At 43.7% G+C, this 18,799-nt stretch overlaps 1 protein-coding gene across 2 annotated transcripts in view; it reads left to right on the top strand.

The window, feature by feature from the left end:
- Positions 1-18,799, top strand: part of cep120 (centrosomal protein 120) — an 83,958-nt gene that overhangs the window by 25,084 nt on the left and 40,075 nt on the right. For both annotated transcript variants that reach the window (XM_067983038.1, XM_067983039.1), the window contains 5 exons: positions 1,187-1,336; positions 2,146-2,328; positions 6,145-6,241; positions 12,704-12,865; positions 13,872-13,961. In XM_067983038.1, coding sequence (XP_067839139.1) covers positions 1,187-1,336; positions 2,146-2,328; positions 6,145-6,241; positions 12,704-12,865; positions 13,872-13,961 — 682 coding nt within the window. The remainder of the gene's footprint in view (positions 1-1,186; positions 1,337-2,145; positions 2,329-6,144; positions 6,242-12,703; positions 12,866-13,871; positions 13,962-18,799) is intronic.

The following is an 18,799-nucleotide window of genomic DNA, read 5'->3' as shown; positions in this document are numbered from 1 at the left end:
GTCCAGCCTTGAAAGGTGGTTTCTGACAAGTGTTCTTAGAGGTATATAAGATAATAAATGCAGAAAATTAATTTAAATTGCCAGTGTAGGACAAGGGCCCATGAGATCAAATTGGTAAAAGGCAAATTTAGGACTAATATCAGGAAGTTCTTCACAAAAGAGTGATCAATTCATGTAAAGGACTTGTGGATAGAATAAGAACGGTGAAAGTGCTTGAATTGTTTAAGAACCAATTGGATATTGCAGTGGGAGGACTTTAGGACCATTCTGGATAGATGAACTAAAATGAGCCAAATGGCCTTTTTCATCTGTAATTATCTTGTGAAAACAGAAAATACTGGAAATAGACTGGATCAGTCAGAACAGACTTGTCAAAATTTTGGGCTGGGTGTGGCCTGAAATATTGCCCCTCTGTTCACTCCACAGCTATTGGCTGATGAGCTGTGTTTCCAGCGTTTGTAATCTTTTCTTTGTATAGGATTGGAAAGGGCCAACTGCTTGAGCCCAAAATTCAGAAGTACTCAACTTCGATTGCTTCTTTCACCTAAAAAAAAAAACTATCCAGTTCCCTCTTGAATGAGTGAGATTCACTTCTGGTAGTGGTTCTTGATGTTGAGCAAATAAATATTTGGGATGAAGTTTACAAACACTTATGTCAAACAATGTATTAATCAATTATCCATACCCTGTAGAATCTTGGAAACTTTGAGGTTCCGTCTTAGCCTTCTTTTCTCCAGTGTAAACTTTCCTAGTTTCCTTAGTCACTCCTTTTAGCTTAGATGCTTATTTGTTTTGTTGTCCTTTATACTCTCGTTCCAATGCCAAGATGTCTGTCTCTGCCTACACACCATTAGATCTCATTTGCCTCCTTCACTGCTGCACACTGAGCTGATGGTTGTTCAAGTTTAGTTACATTATGAATCTAATTTTTTTTTACTGTACTGTAACTTTTTACTCTGGTTAAATGCTTAAACAGCCCATGGTTAAACCAGGCTTGAGGTAAAAGATTATGTGCTGACTAACGGATGCAGTGTATATTTTCTCAGACTAAATAAAATGTTGAACCAGATCTAAAAATGTTCTAGTTCAGTTGATAAATCTCTGGATGCAAGTCTATTTAGTTTCTAGTGAAGATATCATGGTGTCCTAACTGTTAAACATTTTTTTCCTTCAATTATTTGATCAGATACTCCTACCCATTTTTTGGTACTGCGGCCCCAATCATGACTAATCCTCCAGTGGAAGTTAAGAAAAACATGGAAGTGATCTTTCCTCAATCGTTCTGTGCATTTGATTTTGCAGCACTACCTCATCAACTGCAGGATACCTTTTTCAGGTACCATTGTCCAACACCATTTTGATGTAATTTATTCTAGCCCACATAACGACAAAGCTGCAAACTACCCTTACCTTGCCAGTCTTGAAATATATATTTCTTTTGGGTATCCTGACACACCTTGTAACACTACCAAAAATATTTAGACCAACAAAGCAGAAAAATGCAATGGAAACTAATGGCTAGATATGGTATTAATTTTGAAAGATGTTATTTGTATCAGATGGTTTTGTTCTTCAGATGTCAAAAAAAAACCTGTCAAATTCCTTTCCTCTCCTCCCTTGGAGGTGTTAACTCCTTATTGGGATAGTTTCATATATGCCAGTTATCTTCTAGTGCCACACTGAAGTGACCATTATTCATATGTGAATCTTGACCGTGTTGGTGGGCTATTCAACTTTTGGGGACATGTTTGCTGCTACTCTTTCACCCCCCTCCCCCCTCTCTCTTCCCCCCCCCCCCCAAACAAACACGCGCTCTCGCTCTTTTGCTCTCTAGGAGTAGTAATTGAGTAGCGATTGAGGCCAGTTTTTTTTTTAAGCAACAGGTGCTGAGGCCCCTTCTGCTACCACTATCCAAGATTAGGTAACCTAATATGGATTGAGGATTGAACCTAGCATTTTCTTCATCTCTGTGGCTTAGTTACTCGGTGAGCTTTTGTTGTCTTAAAATGAATTAATTTCAGATTGTAACTCTGTCGTCATTGGAACTTGGCCTTAAAGGAGGTGAAGAAAAAAAAGGAATAAAAATGTAACAGACTGTTGCGTGTTATAGTTGCTATATACTCAGATTTGTTCAATGTTTTTTAGGTTACCTTTGTTGGTTGAAGTGTGGCACAAAGATAAAATGACTAAAGACTTGCTATTGGGAGTAGCAAGATTGAAATTGTCAAATGTTGTGACAGCAGATAAAGCCCGCTTTTTGGGCCCATCCGGAGATCAGTGCTGGCGTCAGACCTACAGTGAGAGGATTCCAGTTGTAGCAACACAAGGGCAAGTATGATTGTTGACATAATACTAAAAATGATTAACTTAAGTTATAATGTCTCATTCCCAAATCCTGTACGCACATAATATAGCAGCTTAAGTTTACTTTTAGAAAAATGTGATTTGCATCCTATTTTTGTCTTTCACGGACAAGTGGAGTAAATCGCAGCGATGCAGGTTTTTTATTTACTGTTAAGATTCTCCAGCGTAATCTTAGATATGTCACATGATCTGCACTGCCGTTTTTGTACCATATCACCATGAATGTCACTGGGTCACTTTTTTTTTCCCTCATTATCTGCCAGAAATGTGAGTGTCTTCCACAAAGTAAGTGTTTTGATTCATTTTTTCTTTTTTAGCAACGCTTATCTTCAACATAGTTTGATTTTTGAGTCTTGGTGCATTCTCATTTGTCTTGTACTGAACCTTTTTCAATTTTTCTTGCCGTGGTGCAGTGGTTTGTTTATATTCTCTTGCCTAGGTTTCATTTTGTCAAATCTGTTGAGATTCTCCAGCTACTAACTTATTTCATTGGCTTCCCAGCAGACGTAACTTCACACACCATAACGTTTTCAAAAGTGCACAATACAAATGGTTCATAGACTTACCTTAACAAATACCATGCACAATCTTGGGTTAAGCTCCTGAGTTGAATCTGAAAAGTAGAAAAAGGACTGTCATGGAGGGAATAGTTAAGTCTAAAGAGCATTTTAAATAGGGATTGAACAAATTCTGGTGCCTTTATCCTTATTGCCTTGCTTAATAAGTGCTTCAACCTTCTTTTCATTTTGGCAGTTTCCTATGACATATTTTAGCAAGCTCAAAAATCTTTGGCGACCAGGGTACCAAAATCACCTGCCCCTCAACCTTTAATGAAAGTATTTAATTTAACTTGTTCAAATTTTTATATTTTTACAGTACTGAGCTGTACTGATGTGCAGTGATGGACAGGGTTTTGTAGGTCTAGATACAAATTATGGCTGGAATCAGCATGCAGAGATGTTATTTTACATTTCCGTTTGTATGCTCGCTTCCTGCGGGCCTTGCACTGTCAATTGTCAAGGACCTAATACTTGCCAGTTTGTATGTTTTCATAATATCTGTGCTGGATCAGAATTGATCTATACTCCAAACCATCACTGGAAAGGATCATGCAAGTATCTTTCAGTGTCACTTGTAGTGTTATAATGTTTCTATTTATATTCAGTAGAATTGCACAAGGGGGCAGTGCTCACAAATCTTTCCAATGATGCAGCTGCAGGACTCTACAGATATCCTTGATGCTAGTTGTTGCTTGCTGGCTTATCAACAAATTGATCAGGCCTGGCAATGAAGGAAATGTGTAAACACTTATCAGTATTTCAAAAGTGTACCAAGTTAGCTTTATCTGAACTAGGAGGGAGTCGGCAGAAGACTAGGGCCGTGGCAATCCTGGCTGGGGACCAGAGAAATTGGCCAATGTTTCCATTTCTTCAAGGAGATCTGTTGGACACCAGGTCAAACAGCCGACTGACATTTGCTATTTAACATATAAAGCATGACTATTTGGCAGAAGTGTTGGAAGGTTGCTACAATCTGTGGAATGGTGTACTCCACCATGAGTTGACTGCTGGGTAGGGGTAAGTGGGTGAAGAGAAGAGGGAAGCTTTCTTAACCGTGCTCATTTATTCTCATTATATGCTAATCATAATACTCAGCTGTCAATTGGGGTAATCACACAAACTATCATTTTTAAGAAATCGATGTCCAGAGAGAGCCATTGGTCAGGTAATCTTTCCTACTCTTATGTATCATGACCATGTCTGAAGCATAGTTTAATTCAGTTCGCTGTCTCTTGTGAGTGTCAGCAGCACTTGAAAAAGTTAATTTAGCCTGTCTAGTTAATTTGGACATTAATTTGCATTTTGCTTGATATAGGGCTTGCTCAGAAATGATTGAGAGGAATAAAAGTTTTTTTGGAGGTCAAGTTGGGCTGGCACTTTTGACACGACACACTAAGAAGGCCTGCTTTCTCGTGCGATTTTTTTTTAATAAAAAAAAGCTCCCTTTAGACTAAGGTTTTCACTTCTGCGTAAACTTCAAGAGGACAGGAAATTTTAACCTGTTCTGGACTCAAGGGTCTTGAACTATTTCATTGTGAAGTAGGGTTTTAAGATGGTAACATTACCATTGATAAGTCAGATGATATGTCGGCGTAGCTTGATATAAACTTTGAGGATTGTACATTTATTTCAGGATTCCAGAAAGTACTTTAGATTCAACATAAGGCAATCAAGTACTTGTAAAAGGTGGCAGCTGCTGGTTTAAGATGCTTTTCTTGAGACAAAGTTACTGAGGAGACACCACCGGCAGGGTCCATGCTCTGATAACCAACACATTTTCTCTCAGGATGTTCTATCCACCTGCAGAAGGCAAGACTTGTAAACTCGACCACAAATTTTTTGGTAAATAAAAAAATTTGCAGAGGTACTTCACTGTGCAAGGACAAGGTCTACCACAAAATGGAAAGAGTCTGGATAGACAGCACCACAGTAGAGATTTTTTAAAAATGCTGGTATGGTGAGACTTACTTATGAAATTGATGTTGTTAATACCTCTGTCTTTTCTGAAGGACACCTCACAGGCACATAATATTAGTGAATGTCTGACCAATGATATTTGCCTTGTGTTTAATTCGGTAACTATACATTCATTATTTGGGATCAAGATGGTTGTTTGGTGGAAAACCTTATTATGTATTTACCTTGTATGAGAAATGTGTGTAGAAAAATACTTCTCCATGCTTGGTGTTGAGGGAGAGAGATCAGAGAGCCTGGAAGCAATGGGGGGAAAAGAACAAGTAGCTACAATCTGGTAGACTGCCCACTTCCACCGCTGTAACATCGCGTGTCTCTGCCCCTGCCTCAGCTCATATGCTGATAACCTCATCCATGCCTTTTGTTAACTCCAGACTGGACTATTCCAATACTCTCCTGGCCAGCCTCCCAACTTCCATTCTCCATAAACTTGAGCTCATCCAAAACTCTGCTGCCTGTATCCTAACTCGCACTAAGTCCCGGTCACCCATCACCCCTATGCTCGCTGACCTACACTGGCTCCCAGTACAGGAATGCCTCTATTTTAAAATTCTCATCCTTGTTTTCAAATTCCTCCATGGCCTCTCCCCTCCAGCCCTACAAGCCTCCGCGATCTCTACGCTGCTCCAATTCTTGCCTCTTGCGCATCCCCGATTTTAATCGCTCCACCATTGGCGGCGGTGCCTTCAGCTGCCTAGGCCCTAAGCTGTGGAATTCCCCCCATAAACCTCTGTCTCTCTACCTCTCTCTCCTCCTTTAAGACGCTCCTTAAAACCTACCTCTTTGAGCAAGCTTTTGGTCTCCTGTCCTAATATCATATGTGGCTCGCTGTCAAATTTTGTTTGATAATCGCTCCTGTGAAAAGCCTTGGGATGTTTTACTACGTTAAAGGTGCTGTATAAATGCAAGTTGTTATTGAAAAGGAGCAGTTTCATTGTGACAGGAGTGTTATTAATGCATTTTAATACTTTCACTGTAGGGCTTAACTGTATGAAAGGGATTTAGTTACATTGTGACAAGAGTGATGTCATTCATGTAAACTTTGGAAAATAATATACTGAAATCATAGTGATAAAATTAGAGTCTGGGAAGTAGGAGGGTAATTTTTGGAGTATTTTGTCCCCCATTTACTGTAATCTTTAGACATTGATTTATTTTAGAATTTCTGAATGATATTTGTGTATGCTAAAACTGCACATCTAGTGAGGATAGTTGCTTATTTTCAATGATTCTACTGTTTTAACAGGCCAAGCAACAAAATTGCTGAACTGTATTATTCCATGACCCTGGAGGATTATAGTTTTGTGAAAACTCAACATGTCACTGTGTCTGATTCTTCTCAGGTAAGCCATGCTATCCTTGCATAAATTCAGACTTGGATGCTTTGATGTTGATTGAGAAATGGATGTCGTACTATAAGTTTTGATCTGCGTTTGCTTAAATACGGCAGTGTGAATGTGACCAGCAGATTGCCACGGCAAGAATAACTAGACAAGGTAATTCTGCCAGCTTCCATTTTGTGGAAACAGATTTTTGGAACTGGGCCAAGGCTTCTTCGACAGCACCTCCCAAACCTGTGACCCCTACCACCTAGGAGGACAAGGGCAGTAGCCACGTGGGAACAACACCACCTGCACGTTCCCCTCCAAGTTACACACCATCCTGACTTGAAACTATATCGCTGTTCCTTCATCGTCACTAGGTCAAAATCCTGGAACTCCTTACCTGACAACACTGTGGGAAAACTTTCACCACACGGACTGCAGCGGTTCAAGAAGGCGGCTCACCACCACCTTCTCAAGGGTAATTAGGGATGGACAACAAATGCTGGCCTTGCCAGCGTTGCCCACATCCCATGAACAAATTTTTAAAAAACTGTATAAAATTCCTATCTTAAAATATCATTGGCAACAGGCTTAGCACATAATGCTATAAAACTGCTTGACTGAAGTCTTAACTAAAATATAATTTAGACGTAGTTAATGTCTGCAAACTACACAAAACAAATCGGTTGTGGCCACTGTCTGTCAGTGTGTTTGTACCTTGCATCAAAAATGTCCATGAAATTTACGATGTGGAGATGCCGGTGATGGACTGGGGTGGACAAATGTAAGGAATCTTACAACACCAGGTTATAGTTCAACAAATTTATTTTAAAATCACAAGCTTTCGGAGATTATCCCCTTTGTCAGGTGAACGAGTGAAAAGGTTCTCAAATCGCATATCTTATACTAGGCTGGGACAGCATCACACCAATCAAAAGGTGTCGTTGTTATTCACAGGCCAGTCACGGAGAACAGCACGTCCCAGTACACTGGATATACATTGTGTCAATTACACAGACAGACAGAAAGAAACCCAAATGGCAGAGAGAGAGAGGGAATATTAAAAACATAATTTTTTTCCCCCTTTTTGCTGGTGGGGTTATGTGTAGCGTGACATGAACCCAAGATCCCGGTTGAGGCCGTCCTCATGGGTGCGGAACTTGGCTATCAACTTCTGCTCGACGATTTTGCGTTGTCGTGTGTCTCGAAGGCCGCCTTGGAGAACGCTTACCCGAAGATCGGTGGCTGAATGTCCTTGACTGCTGAAGTGTTCCCCGACTGGGAGGGAACCCTCCTGTCTGGCGATTGTTGCGCGGTGTCCGTCCATCCGTTGTCGCAGCGTCTGCATGGTCTCGCCAATGTACTATGCTCCGGGGCATCCTTTCCTGCAACGTATGAGGCAGACAACGTTGGCCGAGTCACAGGAGTATGAACCATGTACCTGGTGGGTGGTGTCCTCTCGTGTGATGGTGGTATCTGTGTCGATGATCTGGCATGTCTTGCAGAGGTTGCCGTGGCAGGGTTGTGTGGTGTCGTGGACGCTGTTCTCCTGAAAACTGGGTAACTTGCTGCGAACGATGGTCTGTTTGAGGTTGGGTGGCTGTTTAAAGGCGAGTAGTGGAGGCGTGGGGATGGCCTTAGCGAGGTGTTCGTTGTCATCGATGACATGTTGAAGGTTGCGGAGAACATGGTGTAGTTTCTCCGCTCCGGGGAAGTACTGGACGACGAAGGGTACTCTGTTGGTTGCGTCCCGTGTTTGTCGTCTGAGGAGGTCTATGCGATTCTTCGCTGTGGCCCGTCGGAACTGTCGATCGACAAGTCGAGCGTCATATCCTGTTCTTACGAGGGCGTCTTTCAGCGTCTGTAGGTGTCCATCGCGTTCCTCCTCGTCTGAGCAGATCCTGTGTATTCATAGGGCCTGTCCATAGGGGATGGCCTCTTTGACGTGGTTGGGGTGGAAGCTGGAAAAGTGGAGCATCGTGAGGTTGTCCGTGGGCTTGCAGTAGAGTGAGGTGCTGAGGTGCCCGTCTTTGATGGAGATTTGTGTGTCCAAGAAAGAAACCGATTCTGAGGAGTAGTCCATGGTGAGTTTGATGGTGGGATGGAACTTGTTGATGTTATCGTGTAGTCTCTTCAGTGATTCTTCGCCGTGGGTCCATAGGAAGAAAATGTCGTCGATGTATCTGGTGTATAGCGTTGGTTGGAGGTCCTGTGCAGTGAAGAAGTCGTGCTCGAACTTGTGCATGAAAATGTTGGCGTATTGGGGTGCGAATTTGGTCCCCATGGCTGTTCCGTGTGTTTGGGTAAAGAACTGGTTATCGAAGGTGAAGACATTGTGATCCAGGATGAAGCGGATGAGTTGTAGGATGGCGTCTGGAGATTGGCTGTTGTTGGTGTTGAGTACTGAGGCTGTTGCAGCGATGCCGTCATCGTGGGGGATACTGGTGTAGAGTGCCGAGACGTCCATCGTGGTGAGAAGTGTTCCTGGTGCAACTGGTCCGTGGGTACTGAGTTTTTGTAGGAAGTCTGTAGTGTCGCGACAGAAGCTGGGGGTTCCCTGTACGATGGGTTTCAGGATGCCCTCGACGTATCCAGAGAGGTTCTCACACAGGGTTCCGTTGCCTGATACGATAGGACATCCGGGTGTGTTGGCTTTTTGTATCTTTTGGGAGGCAGTAGAAGTCTCCCATGCGGGGAGTACGTGGGATGAGTGTGCGTAGGATGCTTTGAAGGTCTGGATCGAAGGTCTTGATCAGTTTGTTGAGCTGGTGGGTGTGTTCTTTGGTCGGATCTGCGGGTAACTGTCTGTAGTGTTCCTGGTTGTCCAGTTGTCGGTATGCTTCTTTGCAATAGTCCGTTCTGTTCTGTATGACAATGGCTCCTCCTTTGTCCGCTGGTTTGATGACGATGTTTCGGTTGGTCTTGAGAGCGTTGATGGCGTTGCGTTGTGCTCGGGTGACATTCTGGACTGTCTTCTGAGTGCGCCTGATGAATCTGGCATTGACTCATTTCCTGACAGCTTGGGCATACATATCAAGCTGAGGGCAGCGACCCTCCGGAGGAGTCCAGTTTGACTCTTTCCTCTTCGGTTGCTGTACCGTGGATCCCTCTGTCTGTTGTTCCGGATCATTGATTGTCTCATTGGGTTCGCTGTTGAAATCTTGGGGTTTGTGGTAGAATTCCCGGAGCCTCATTCTCCTGATGAATTCCTCTGTGTCCGCCGCGAGACCGATGCGGTCCATTTTGGTGGTGGGGCAGAAATTGAGCCCTCGGCTGAGAACCTCGATTTCGTCTGGTTGAAGGGTGTGGTCGGACAAATTGACGATAGACTTCCCTGTGGTTGTAACCGTGGTACCGGGGGAGGCTTGGTTGATGCTGGTGGTGATGCCAGATCATCGACACAGATACCACCATCACACGAGAGGACACCACCCACCAGGTACATGGTTCATACTCCTGTGACTCGGCCAACGTTGTCTACCTCATACGTTGCAGGAAAGGATGCCCCGGAGCATGGTACATTGGCGAGACCATGCAGACACTGCGACAACGGATGAACGGACACCGCGCAACAATCGCCAGACAGGAGGGTTCCCTCCCAGTCGGGGAACACTTTAGCAGTCAAGGACATTCAGCCACCGATCTTCGGGTAAGCGTTCTCCAAGGCGGCCTTCGAGACACACGACAACGCAAAATCGTCAAGCAGAAGTTGATAGCCAAGTTCCGCACCCATGAGGACAGCCTCAACCAGGATCTTGGGTTCATGTCACGCTACACATAACCCCACCAGCAAAAAGGGGAAAAAAAATTATGTTTTTAATATTCCCTCTCTCTCTCTCTGCCATTTGGGTTTCTTTCTGTCTGTCTGTGTAATTGACAATGAAATTTACAGGAGGGACGGTGCCTGGCCACTGGGAATTCTCAGTATGTCCTCTCAACTCTGCTCCAAATTGCTGCCTGGACTAAAGAGAGGAAAAGGAAACATGAAAGGAGCTGAATGAGAGAAAGATAGTCATATTTAAGGAAACAACCTCTGTGGCCCAAGTAGCATAATAACAGAGGGTTGATGTAGTGTATATGGACTTCCAAAAGGCGTTTGATAAATAGACTTGTCATCAAAGTTGAAGCCCATGGAATAAAAGGGGCAGTGGCAGCGTGGATGTGAAATTGGCTATGTGACAAGAAAGAGAGAGTAGTGGTGAATGGTTGTTTTTCGGACTGAAGGGAGGTGTTACAGTGGTGTTCCCCAGGGGCCGGTACTAGGACCACTGCTATTCTTGATTATATATTAATGACTTCGATTTGGGTGTACAGGGCACAATTTCAAAATTTGCAGATGACACCAAACTTGGAAGTGTAGTGAACAGTGAGGAGGATAGTGATAGATGTCAAAAGGACATAGACAGGCTGGTGGAATGGGCTGACATGTGACGTGCAAAAAAGTGCAAAGTGATACATTTTGGCAGGAAGAACGAGAAGAAGCAATATAAACTAAAGGGTACAATTCTAAAAGGGGTACAGGAACAGTGAGATCTGGGGTTATATGTGCACAGATCTTTGAAGGTGGCAGGACAGGTTGAGAAAGCGGTTAAAAAAGCATACGGGATCTTGGGCTTTATAAATAGAGGCATAGAGTACAGAAGCAAGGAGATTATGATGAATCTTTATAAAACATTGGTTTGGCCACAACTGGAGTATTGTGTCCAGTTCTGGGCACCGCACTTTCCAAAGGATGTCAAGACCTTAGAGAGTGTGCAGAAGAGATTCACTAGAATGGTTCCAGGGATGAAGGACTTTAGTTACATGGATAGACTGGAGAAGCTGGGGTTGTTCTCCTTGGAACAGAGAAAGTTGAGAGGAGATTGGATAGAGGTATTCAAAATCATGAAGGGTCTAGTCAGAATAGATAGAGAGAAACTGTTCCCATTCCGAAGGTTTCAAGAACCAGAGGAGATAGATTTATGGTGATTGGCAAAAGAACCAAAGACGACATGAGGAAAAACTCTTTTACACAGCGAGTGGTTAAGATCTGGAATGCACTGCCTGAGGGGGTGGTGGAGGCAGATTCAGTCATGGCTTTCAAAAGGGAATTTGATAAATACTTGAAGAGAAAAAATGTGTCGGGCTATGGGGAAAGGACCAGGGAGTGGGACTAGCTGGATTGTTCTTTCAGAAAGCTGGCTTGGGCTGAATGGCCTCCTTCTGTACTTGTAACCATTCTACGATAAATAACTACTGTCCAAAATATAACTGTGCTAACTCTATTAAAGGACCCTTTGACATAACTGCAATAAGATGCAAATACATACCAGGTTACCTCATTTATGCTATGAATGTGAGCTAGAATCTAAATTTGAGCATTTGAAGACACTCTTTCCTGTTTATCAGACAGCTCCATCTGTACTGTCAGGTAGTTCCACAAATGACACAATGGGGCTGGTAATTTTTTTATTAAAAAAACAAGGCTGCTTTCACTGGAGAAAGAAATAACTAGCATTTATGTAGTGTTTTATCGCATCCTCAAGCCATCCCAAATCATAACCAATTAATTGTTTTTCAAATGCATCCATTGTCATTTTGGTAAACATATTGGGCACTACTGTCACACAGTTCAGCAATTTTAACTGCATCAGTAAAGCTTCTCTTACCATACTTACTTTGCTGCTGTAAAGCATAATGGGAGCATTAACAATAAGTTTTTTTAGTTCTATGTTAGACTCTTTGCAAAGCATGTTGAGAAGAGGTTAAGATAGGCAGGATGGGCTGGACTACCAAATTAAAATGGGGAATAGAATTTTGGCTTCTATCTCAAGGGGGCTGGATTACAAAGGAGAGGAAGTTCTGCCTCAGTTGTATAGAGCCTCGGTTAGACCCCTTCTGGCGTACTGTGTTTGGTTTTGGGCACCACAGCTCAGGAAGGATATAGTGGCCTTGAAGGGGGTGCAACACATATTCACCAGAATAATACTGGAGTTTAGAAGGTTAAATTATGAGGACAGGTTGCATAAACTTGGCTTGTACTTCCTTGAGTATAGAAGATTGAGGGGTGATCTGATTGAGGTATTTAAAATGTTAAAAGAACTTGATAGGGTAAATACAGAGAAACTATTTCATCTGATGGGGAATCAAGAATGAGGGGACATAATCTTAAAATTAGAGCTAGGGCCTTTAGGAGGGAAATCGGGAAGCACGTTTTCAAACAAAGGTTGGTCGAAATCTGGAACTCTTCCAAAAGATTGTATATGCCTGGACAATTGGAGCTTTCAAAACTGAGATAAATAGACTTTTGTTAGGTAAGCGTATCAAGGGATATGTAACCAAGGCGGGTAAGATGGAGGTGAGGAACTGATCAGCCACAATCTAATTGAATGGCAGAGCAAGCTGAAGGGACTGAATGGCCTACTCCTGTTCCTATGTTCACTGGTATTTGCTTGGAGCACAAATGTAAATGTAATTGATAAATATCTTTTTTACTTTTAGTATTCAAATATTAGACACCAACAACAGCCTGATCCTTCAGCTCAGCCTCTGCAGGCTTCAGAGCCGGGTCCTGAACCTGAGCCACGTGAGACGATGGAGTATAAAGCTGCATTAGAGCTGGAAATGTGGAAAGAAGTGCAGGAAGATTTGTTTGAGAACCAGGTAAATCCTTTTTTTTTTCTTGCAACAAATGCAAATTTAAAGAGTAACTTGCTGCCAAAATGGCATCTGTTGGCAAATTATGATACTTGGAAAAGCATATCTGAAGCACTGTCATAATTGAGGCCTATATAATAGCTCCACATTGAATCAACTCAAATATAATTGAGCTTTGTCAATTTTTAGTTGTAATGTAAATATTTTGTAACTTTAGGAGAGTTAAATATTTCCCAATCTTTTTTATTTTCTTACCCTCTCACCAGGTTCATCTCTAAGACCCACCTCCTGGGATAATTGCCTGAATAAATCTTGCTTTCCACCGGCTAGGAAGTCTTTCATCCCTGATACTATTTTAGTAAATCTCCTCTGGACCTTCTCTAAGGCCTTGGCTGTTAATTGTATGATTTATATCAGTGAGTGTTAATTGTACTCAGGTGGTGGCTATCAATTGGGGAATCTCTTGTATCCTTTTTATAGGAGAGCTTATCTATGGTGTGGTGTGTGTGTGTAAGGGGAACCTTTATGAATAAAAGCTTGGAAACAACTAAAGACTAGGTTCTATTATTTTATCCTTCACCACTTGGCTTTCCATTTGTAACATTGACATCCTTCTTAGTGTGGTGCCCAGAATTGGACACAATACTCCAGCTGCAGCCTAATCAGTGTTTCATAAAGGTTTAGCATAACTTCCTTGCTTTTGTACTCTGTCTCTATTTAAAATGTGGAACTTGCTACCACAAGGAGTACTTGGGCCGACTAGCATAGATGCATTTAAGGGGAAGCTAGATAGACACGTGGGTGAAAGGAATAGAAGGCTATGCTGACAGGGTTAGATGAAGGAGGGAGGAGGCTCATGTGGAGCATAAACACCGGCATAGACTGTTGGGCTGAATGGCCTGTTTTTGTGCTGCACGTTCAATGTAACTCTGTGTGGTGTTACTGTAGTGTGCATATTTCATTGTTTTTTGTGTGAATGACCAATATATTAGTGTTTGTTTCTTGCCAATAGTTGAAACAAAAAGAACTGGCTCACATGCAGGCCCTTGCTGAGGAATGGAAGAGGAGAGACAGAGAGAGAGAAGCACTTGTGAAGAAAAAGGTAAGGGGGCAGGACAGAGATGTTGCATGATACCAAAGTAGCTGCAAGTGCTTTAAAGAACTTAAAGCTGATTCCTGGGTCATGACCAAGATCTTGGCAATTAGGGCCTTTCTGGGAACTGGCAGGTTGTTAGTAACTGCTTTCCCTGCACTGAGCTGTGTGTTCATAGTTTAAATAGTATAGTGCATTTTTACTGTCTGTACTAACATACAGTACAATTATACTGTGTTTTAAACAGTGATTCGATTCCCAGCTCAGTGGTAAATGATTGTTAGAAAGTTTTCTGGGGAGGGCTGGGGGGGGATTGAAGAAGGCTTATAACCTTTATTCTCCACCTTCCTTCCTCCCCCAGTCAATAGTTCCGAACCTCAATACTGCTCTCTCCAATTCTCCCAGACACACCTGACTATAACACCCCAGCTCCCAGACCCTGTAACACTATATTTTGGATGAAATGTTAAACCAAGACCTATCTGCTTATTAAGTTAGACGTACGATCCCATGACACTATTTTAAAAAGAGAAGTGAATTCTCCTTGTGTCCTGACCAATCTTCCTCCATCGACCAACATTCCTCCCTCAACCAACACCAGAAAAACAAATGACACTTTTTATGAAATTAATTATAAAAGAATAGAAAACATATGATGGGGACTAAATTGGGGTGCGAAGCGCCCATTGTATAGGCGCTACGTGAACTCCTAAGGACCCACAATGGCGTCCGCGATGAGTGTGCACGCTTCTGGCGTGATGTGCGCAGGACGCCATATTGGTAAAGGTATTTGTACACATGCAATTAACGAATGCCGGCAGCATGTAAAATAGGGAGATTATGTAATAGATCAGTGTGCAATGCTGATTTAAAGGGAACTCTATGCTCCAGCCAACGCCCTGTCTTAACCTTGCACAGCTGAACAGGTCTTACACGGCATGGAGGACCCCCCCCACCCACACACACACACACACACACACACACACACATCAGTGCTATTTAAAGGGATCATGCAGGAGTTACAGGTTCATTGCTGGATTATTGCATCTAGCTGCTGATGCATTTGTACCTGTTTTTGGAGGTCTCCTATACTTGAATATTAGGACGAGGGGACATAACCTAAAAATTTGAGCCAGGACGTTCAGGAGTGAAGTTCGAAAATGCTTCTACATGCAAAAGGTGATAAAAGTTTGGAACTGTCTTCTGCAAATGACAGTTGATGTTAGCTCAATTGTTAATTTTAAATCTGAGATTGATAGATTTTGTTAACCAAAGGTATTAAGGGATGTGGCGCTACGGTGAATATATGCAGTTAGGTCACAGATCAACCGTGATCTCATTGAGTGGCTAAATGGCCTACCCCTGTTCCTATGTTCCTGTAATAAAGTTTCAGTACTCTAGAGGGTGTGGGCTGGCTGGCTGACAGGCAGCAGCAAGGGCACTGGCAAGTGGCAGGGGTGGGACAGGAATGCTGTCATCCTGAGAGGACAGCAAGTTCATGTTCCGTGAAGCCACTGCCACTTGCTGCCTTCTGTGATGCGCCACCTTCTCCCGCAAGAAAGCGGGCAGTGTGTTAGTGAATGTCCTGCAAGATGTTTGGGTGATGTGGCTGTCATGATTGAATAGCTGGCAATGTGTGACCTGAGTGTTGTGGGTGTGCAGCTTGCAAGAGTGGTAATGTGTGAGGGTGAGATGAAACATCTGATTGGAAGAGTTGAGGACTGATTGAAAGAATTTGTTGGTAGGTGGATGATGGGGGGTGTAATGCTGAGCAACCTTTATTCAATGTTTTGAAGGAATTCAACAGTTTGTAAACATAAGGACGGGACCTGAATCTGTATTTTAGTTGTGCGATTTCTGATCTCTGTTCAGACCCGTATCTTATCTTGAAAATATAAAAATCCAGCAAACTTTGAGCAGCCAAGTTGTTGCTTATTAAAAATTCCAGTGTTCCCATCATCACCATGCTTCACTATATTGCAAACAATTTTACAACACCAAGTTATAGTCCCAACGATTTTATTTTTAATCCCACAAGCTTTCGGGGGCTTTCCCCTTCCTCAGGCAGTGTGGAAATGACAATTTTGAATCCTTTGCATTTTAAGATCACAGAACAAAGCCTGGTGATTACTGCCCGTTGCCAAGGCAATCACAGTGAGCAGACAGAAAGGTGTCACCTAAAAGGCCACTGAATATACAACCCCCCAAAAAAAAAAGAGAGAGAGAGAGATAAGGAAGACAGTCAATGACCCGTTATATTAAAAACAGATAACATTTGTTCGCTGGTGGGGTTACGTGTAGTGTGACATGAACCCAAGATCCCGGTTGAGGCCGTCCTCATGGGTGCGGAACTTGGCTATTAATTTCTGCTCGACGATTTTGCGTTGTCGTGTGTCTCGAAGGCCGCCTTGGAGTACGCTTACCCGAAGGTCGGTGGCTGAATGTCCATGACTGCTGAAGTGTTCCCCGACAGGGAGAGAACCCTCCTGTTTGGCGATTGTTGCGCGGTGTCCGTTCATCCGTTGTCGCAGCGTCTGCATGGTCTCGCCAATGTACCATGCTCTGGGGCATCCTTTCCTGCAACATATGAGGTAGACAACGTTGGCCGAGTCACAGGAGTATGAACCGTGCACCTGGTGGGTGGTGTCCTCTCGTGTGATGGTGGTATCTGTGTCGATGATCTGGCATGTCTTGCAGAGGTTACCGTGGCAGGGTTGTGTGGTGTCGTGGACGCTGTTCTCCTGAAGGCTGGGTAATTTGCTGCGAACGATGGTTTGTTTGAGGTTGGGTGGCTGTTTAAAGGCGAGTAGTGGAGGTGTGGGGATGGCCATAGCGAGGTGTTCGTCATCATTGATGACATGTTGAAAGCTGCGGAGAACATGACGTAGTTTCTCCGCTCCAGGGAAGTACTGGACGACGAAGGGTACTCTGTTGGTTGCGTCCCGTGTTAGTCTCCTGAGGAGGTCTATGCGATTTTTTGCTGTGGCCCGTCGGAACTGTCGATCGATGAGTCGAGCGTCATATCCCGTTCTTACTAGGGCGTCTTTCAGCGTCTGTAGGTGTCCATCGCGCTCCTCCTCGTCTGAGCAGACCCTGTGTATTCGCAGGGCCTGTCCATAGGGGATGGCCTCTTTGACGTGGTTAGGGTGGAAGCTGGAAAAGTGGAGCATTGTGAGATTGTCCGTGGGCTTGCGGTAGAGTGAGGTGCTGAGGTGCCCGTCTTTGATGGAGATTCGTGTGTCTAAGAAAGAAACTGATTCTGAGGAGTAGTCCATGGTGAGCTTGATGGTGGGATGAAACTTGTTGATGTTATCGTGTAGTCTCTTCAGTGACTAACACGGGACGCAACCAACAGAGTACCCTCGCTATGGCCATCCCCACACCTCCACTGCTCGCCTTTAAACAGCCACCCAACCTCAAACAAACCATCATTCGCAGCAAATTACCCAGCCTTCAGGAGAACAGCGTCCACGACACCACACAACCCTGCCACGGTAACCTCTGCAAGACATGCCAGATCATCGACACAGATACCACCATCACACGAGAGGACACCACCCACCAGGTGCACGGTTCATACTCCTGTGACTCGGCCAACGTTGTCTACTTCATACGTTGCAGGAAAGGATGCCCCAGAGCATGGTACATTGGCGAGACCATGCAGACGCTGCGACAACGGATGAACGGACACCGCGCAACAATCGCCAAACAGGAGGGTTCTCTCCCTGTCGGGGAACACTTCAGCAGTCATGGACATTCAGCCACCGACCTTCGGGTAAGCGTACTCCAAGGCGGCCTTCGAGACACACGACAACGCAAAATCGTCGAGCAGAAATTAATAGCCAAGTTCCGCACCCATGAGGACGGCCTCAACCGGGATCTTGGGTTCATGTCACACTACACGTAACCCCATCAGTGAACAAATGTTATCTGTTTTTAATATAACTGGTCATTGACTGTCTTCCTTATCTCTCTCTCTTTTTTTGGGGGGTTGTATATTCAGTGGCCTTTTAGATGACGCCTTTCTGTCTGCTCACTGTGATTGCCTTGGCAACGGGCAGTAATCACCAGGCTTTGTTCTGTGATCTTAATATGCAAAGGATTCGAAATTGTCATTTCCACACTGCCTGAGGAAGGGGAAAGCCCCCGAAAGCTTGTGGGATTAAAAATAAAATAATTGGACTATAACTTGGTGTTGTAAAATTGTTTACAATTGTTAACCCCAGTCCATCACCGGCATCTCCACATCATCACTATATTGCAGCATGGATTCACTTCACTATTCACCACTTCCTGCAGCCCCAGTGCTTCTACACGCAAAAGGTGCCTTCCCTTTAAGAGGTGCAGGCTGCCTTTAAGTGGTGGTAGCCACTCATAATATCTGGGCAATGCAGGTAGGGCTGGCTGTATGCAGCAAGGATAGAAATCACCAGTCCACACGAATCTTGCGTGCTGCCTGCATCTCAATGACCGGGCATGGGTTAATCGCGCACAGTGATCCCCGTGCCCGCTTTCAGGGGTTAACCAATTTAACCCCCGATAGCTCAGGATGAATATATGGCACAGATATTAAATAGTTTATATCACTTTTTATAAATTATGGTGGAAGTGAGAATGTGGGTCTGTAAGAGAAGGATATGAAACAATTGATGGAGATAACTGTAGAACTGGAAATGTTTCTTGTGGGAGGGGAACTCCGTCTGGACTCTGTATGCACCCTGGGCTGTACAAAGAAGCCAGAAAGGACTGAGCAGATGCTCTGGCCACAATTTTTCAATCCTTTAAACATGCAACTTATACAATGGGACTGAAGAGTAACTGATGTAATGGGCTCTATTTTCGCACCC

This window comes from Heptranchias perlo, chromosome 4 (assembly GCF_035084215.1).
Source record: "Heptranchias perlo isolate sHepPer1 chromosome 4, sHepPer1.hap1, whole genome shotgun sequence".
Lineage (NCBI taxonomy): Eukaryota > Metazoa > Chordata > Chondrichthyes > Hexanchiformes > Hexanchidae > Heptranchias > Heptranchias perlo.
The sequence above is the reverse complement of the archived record's forward strand: the minus strand, read 5'-3'. Positions and strand labels throughout refer to the sequence as shown.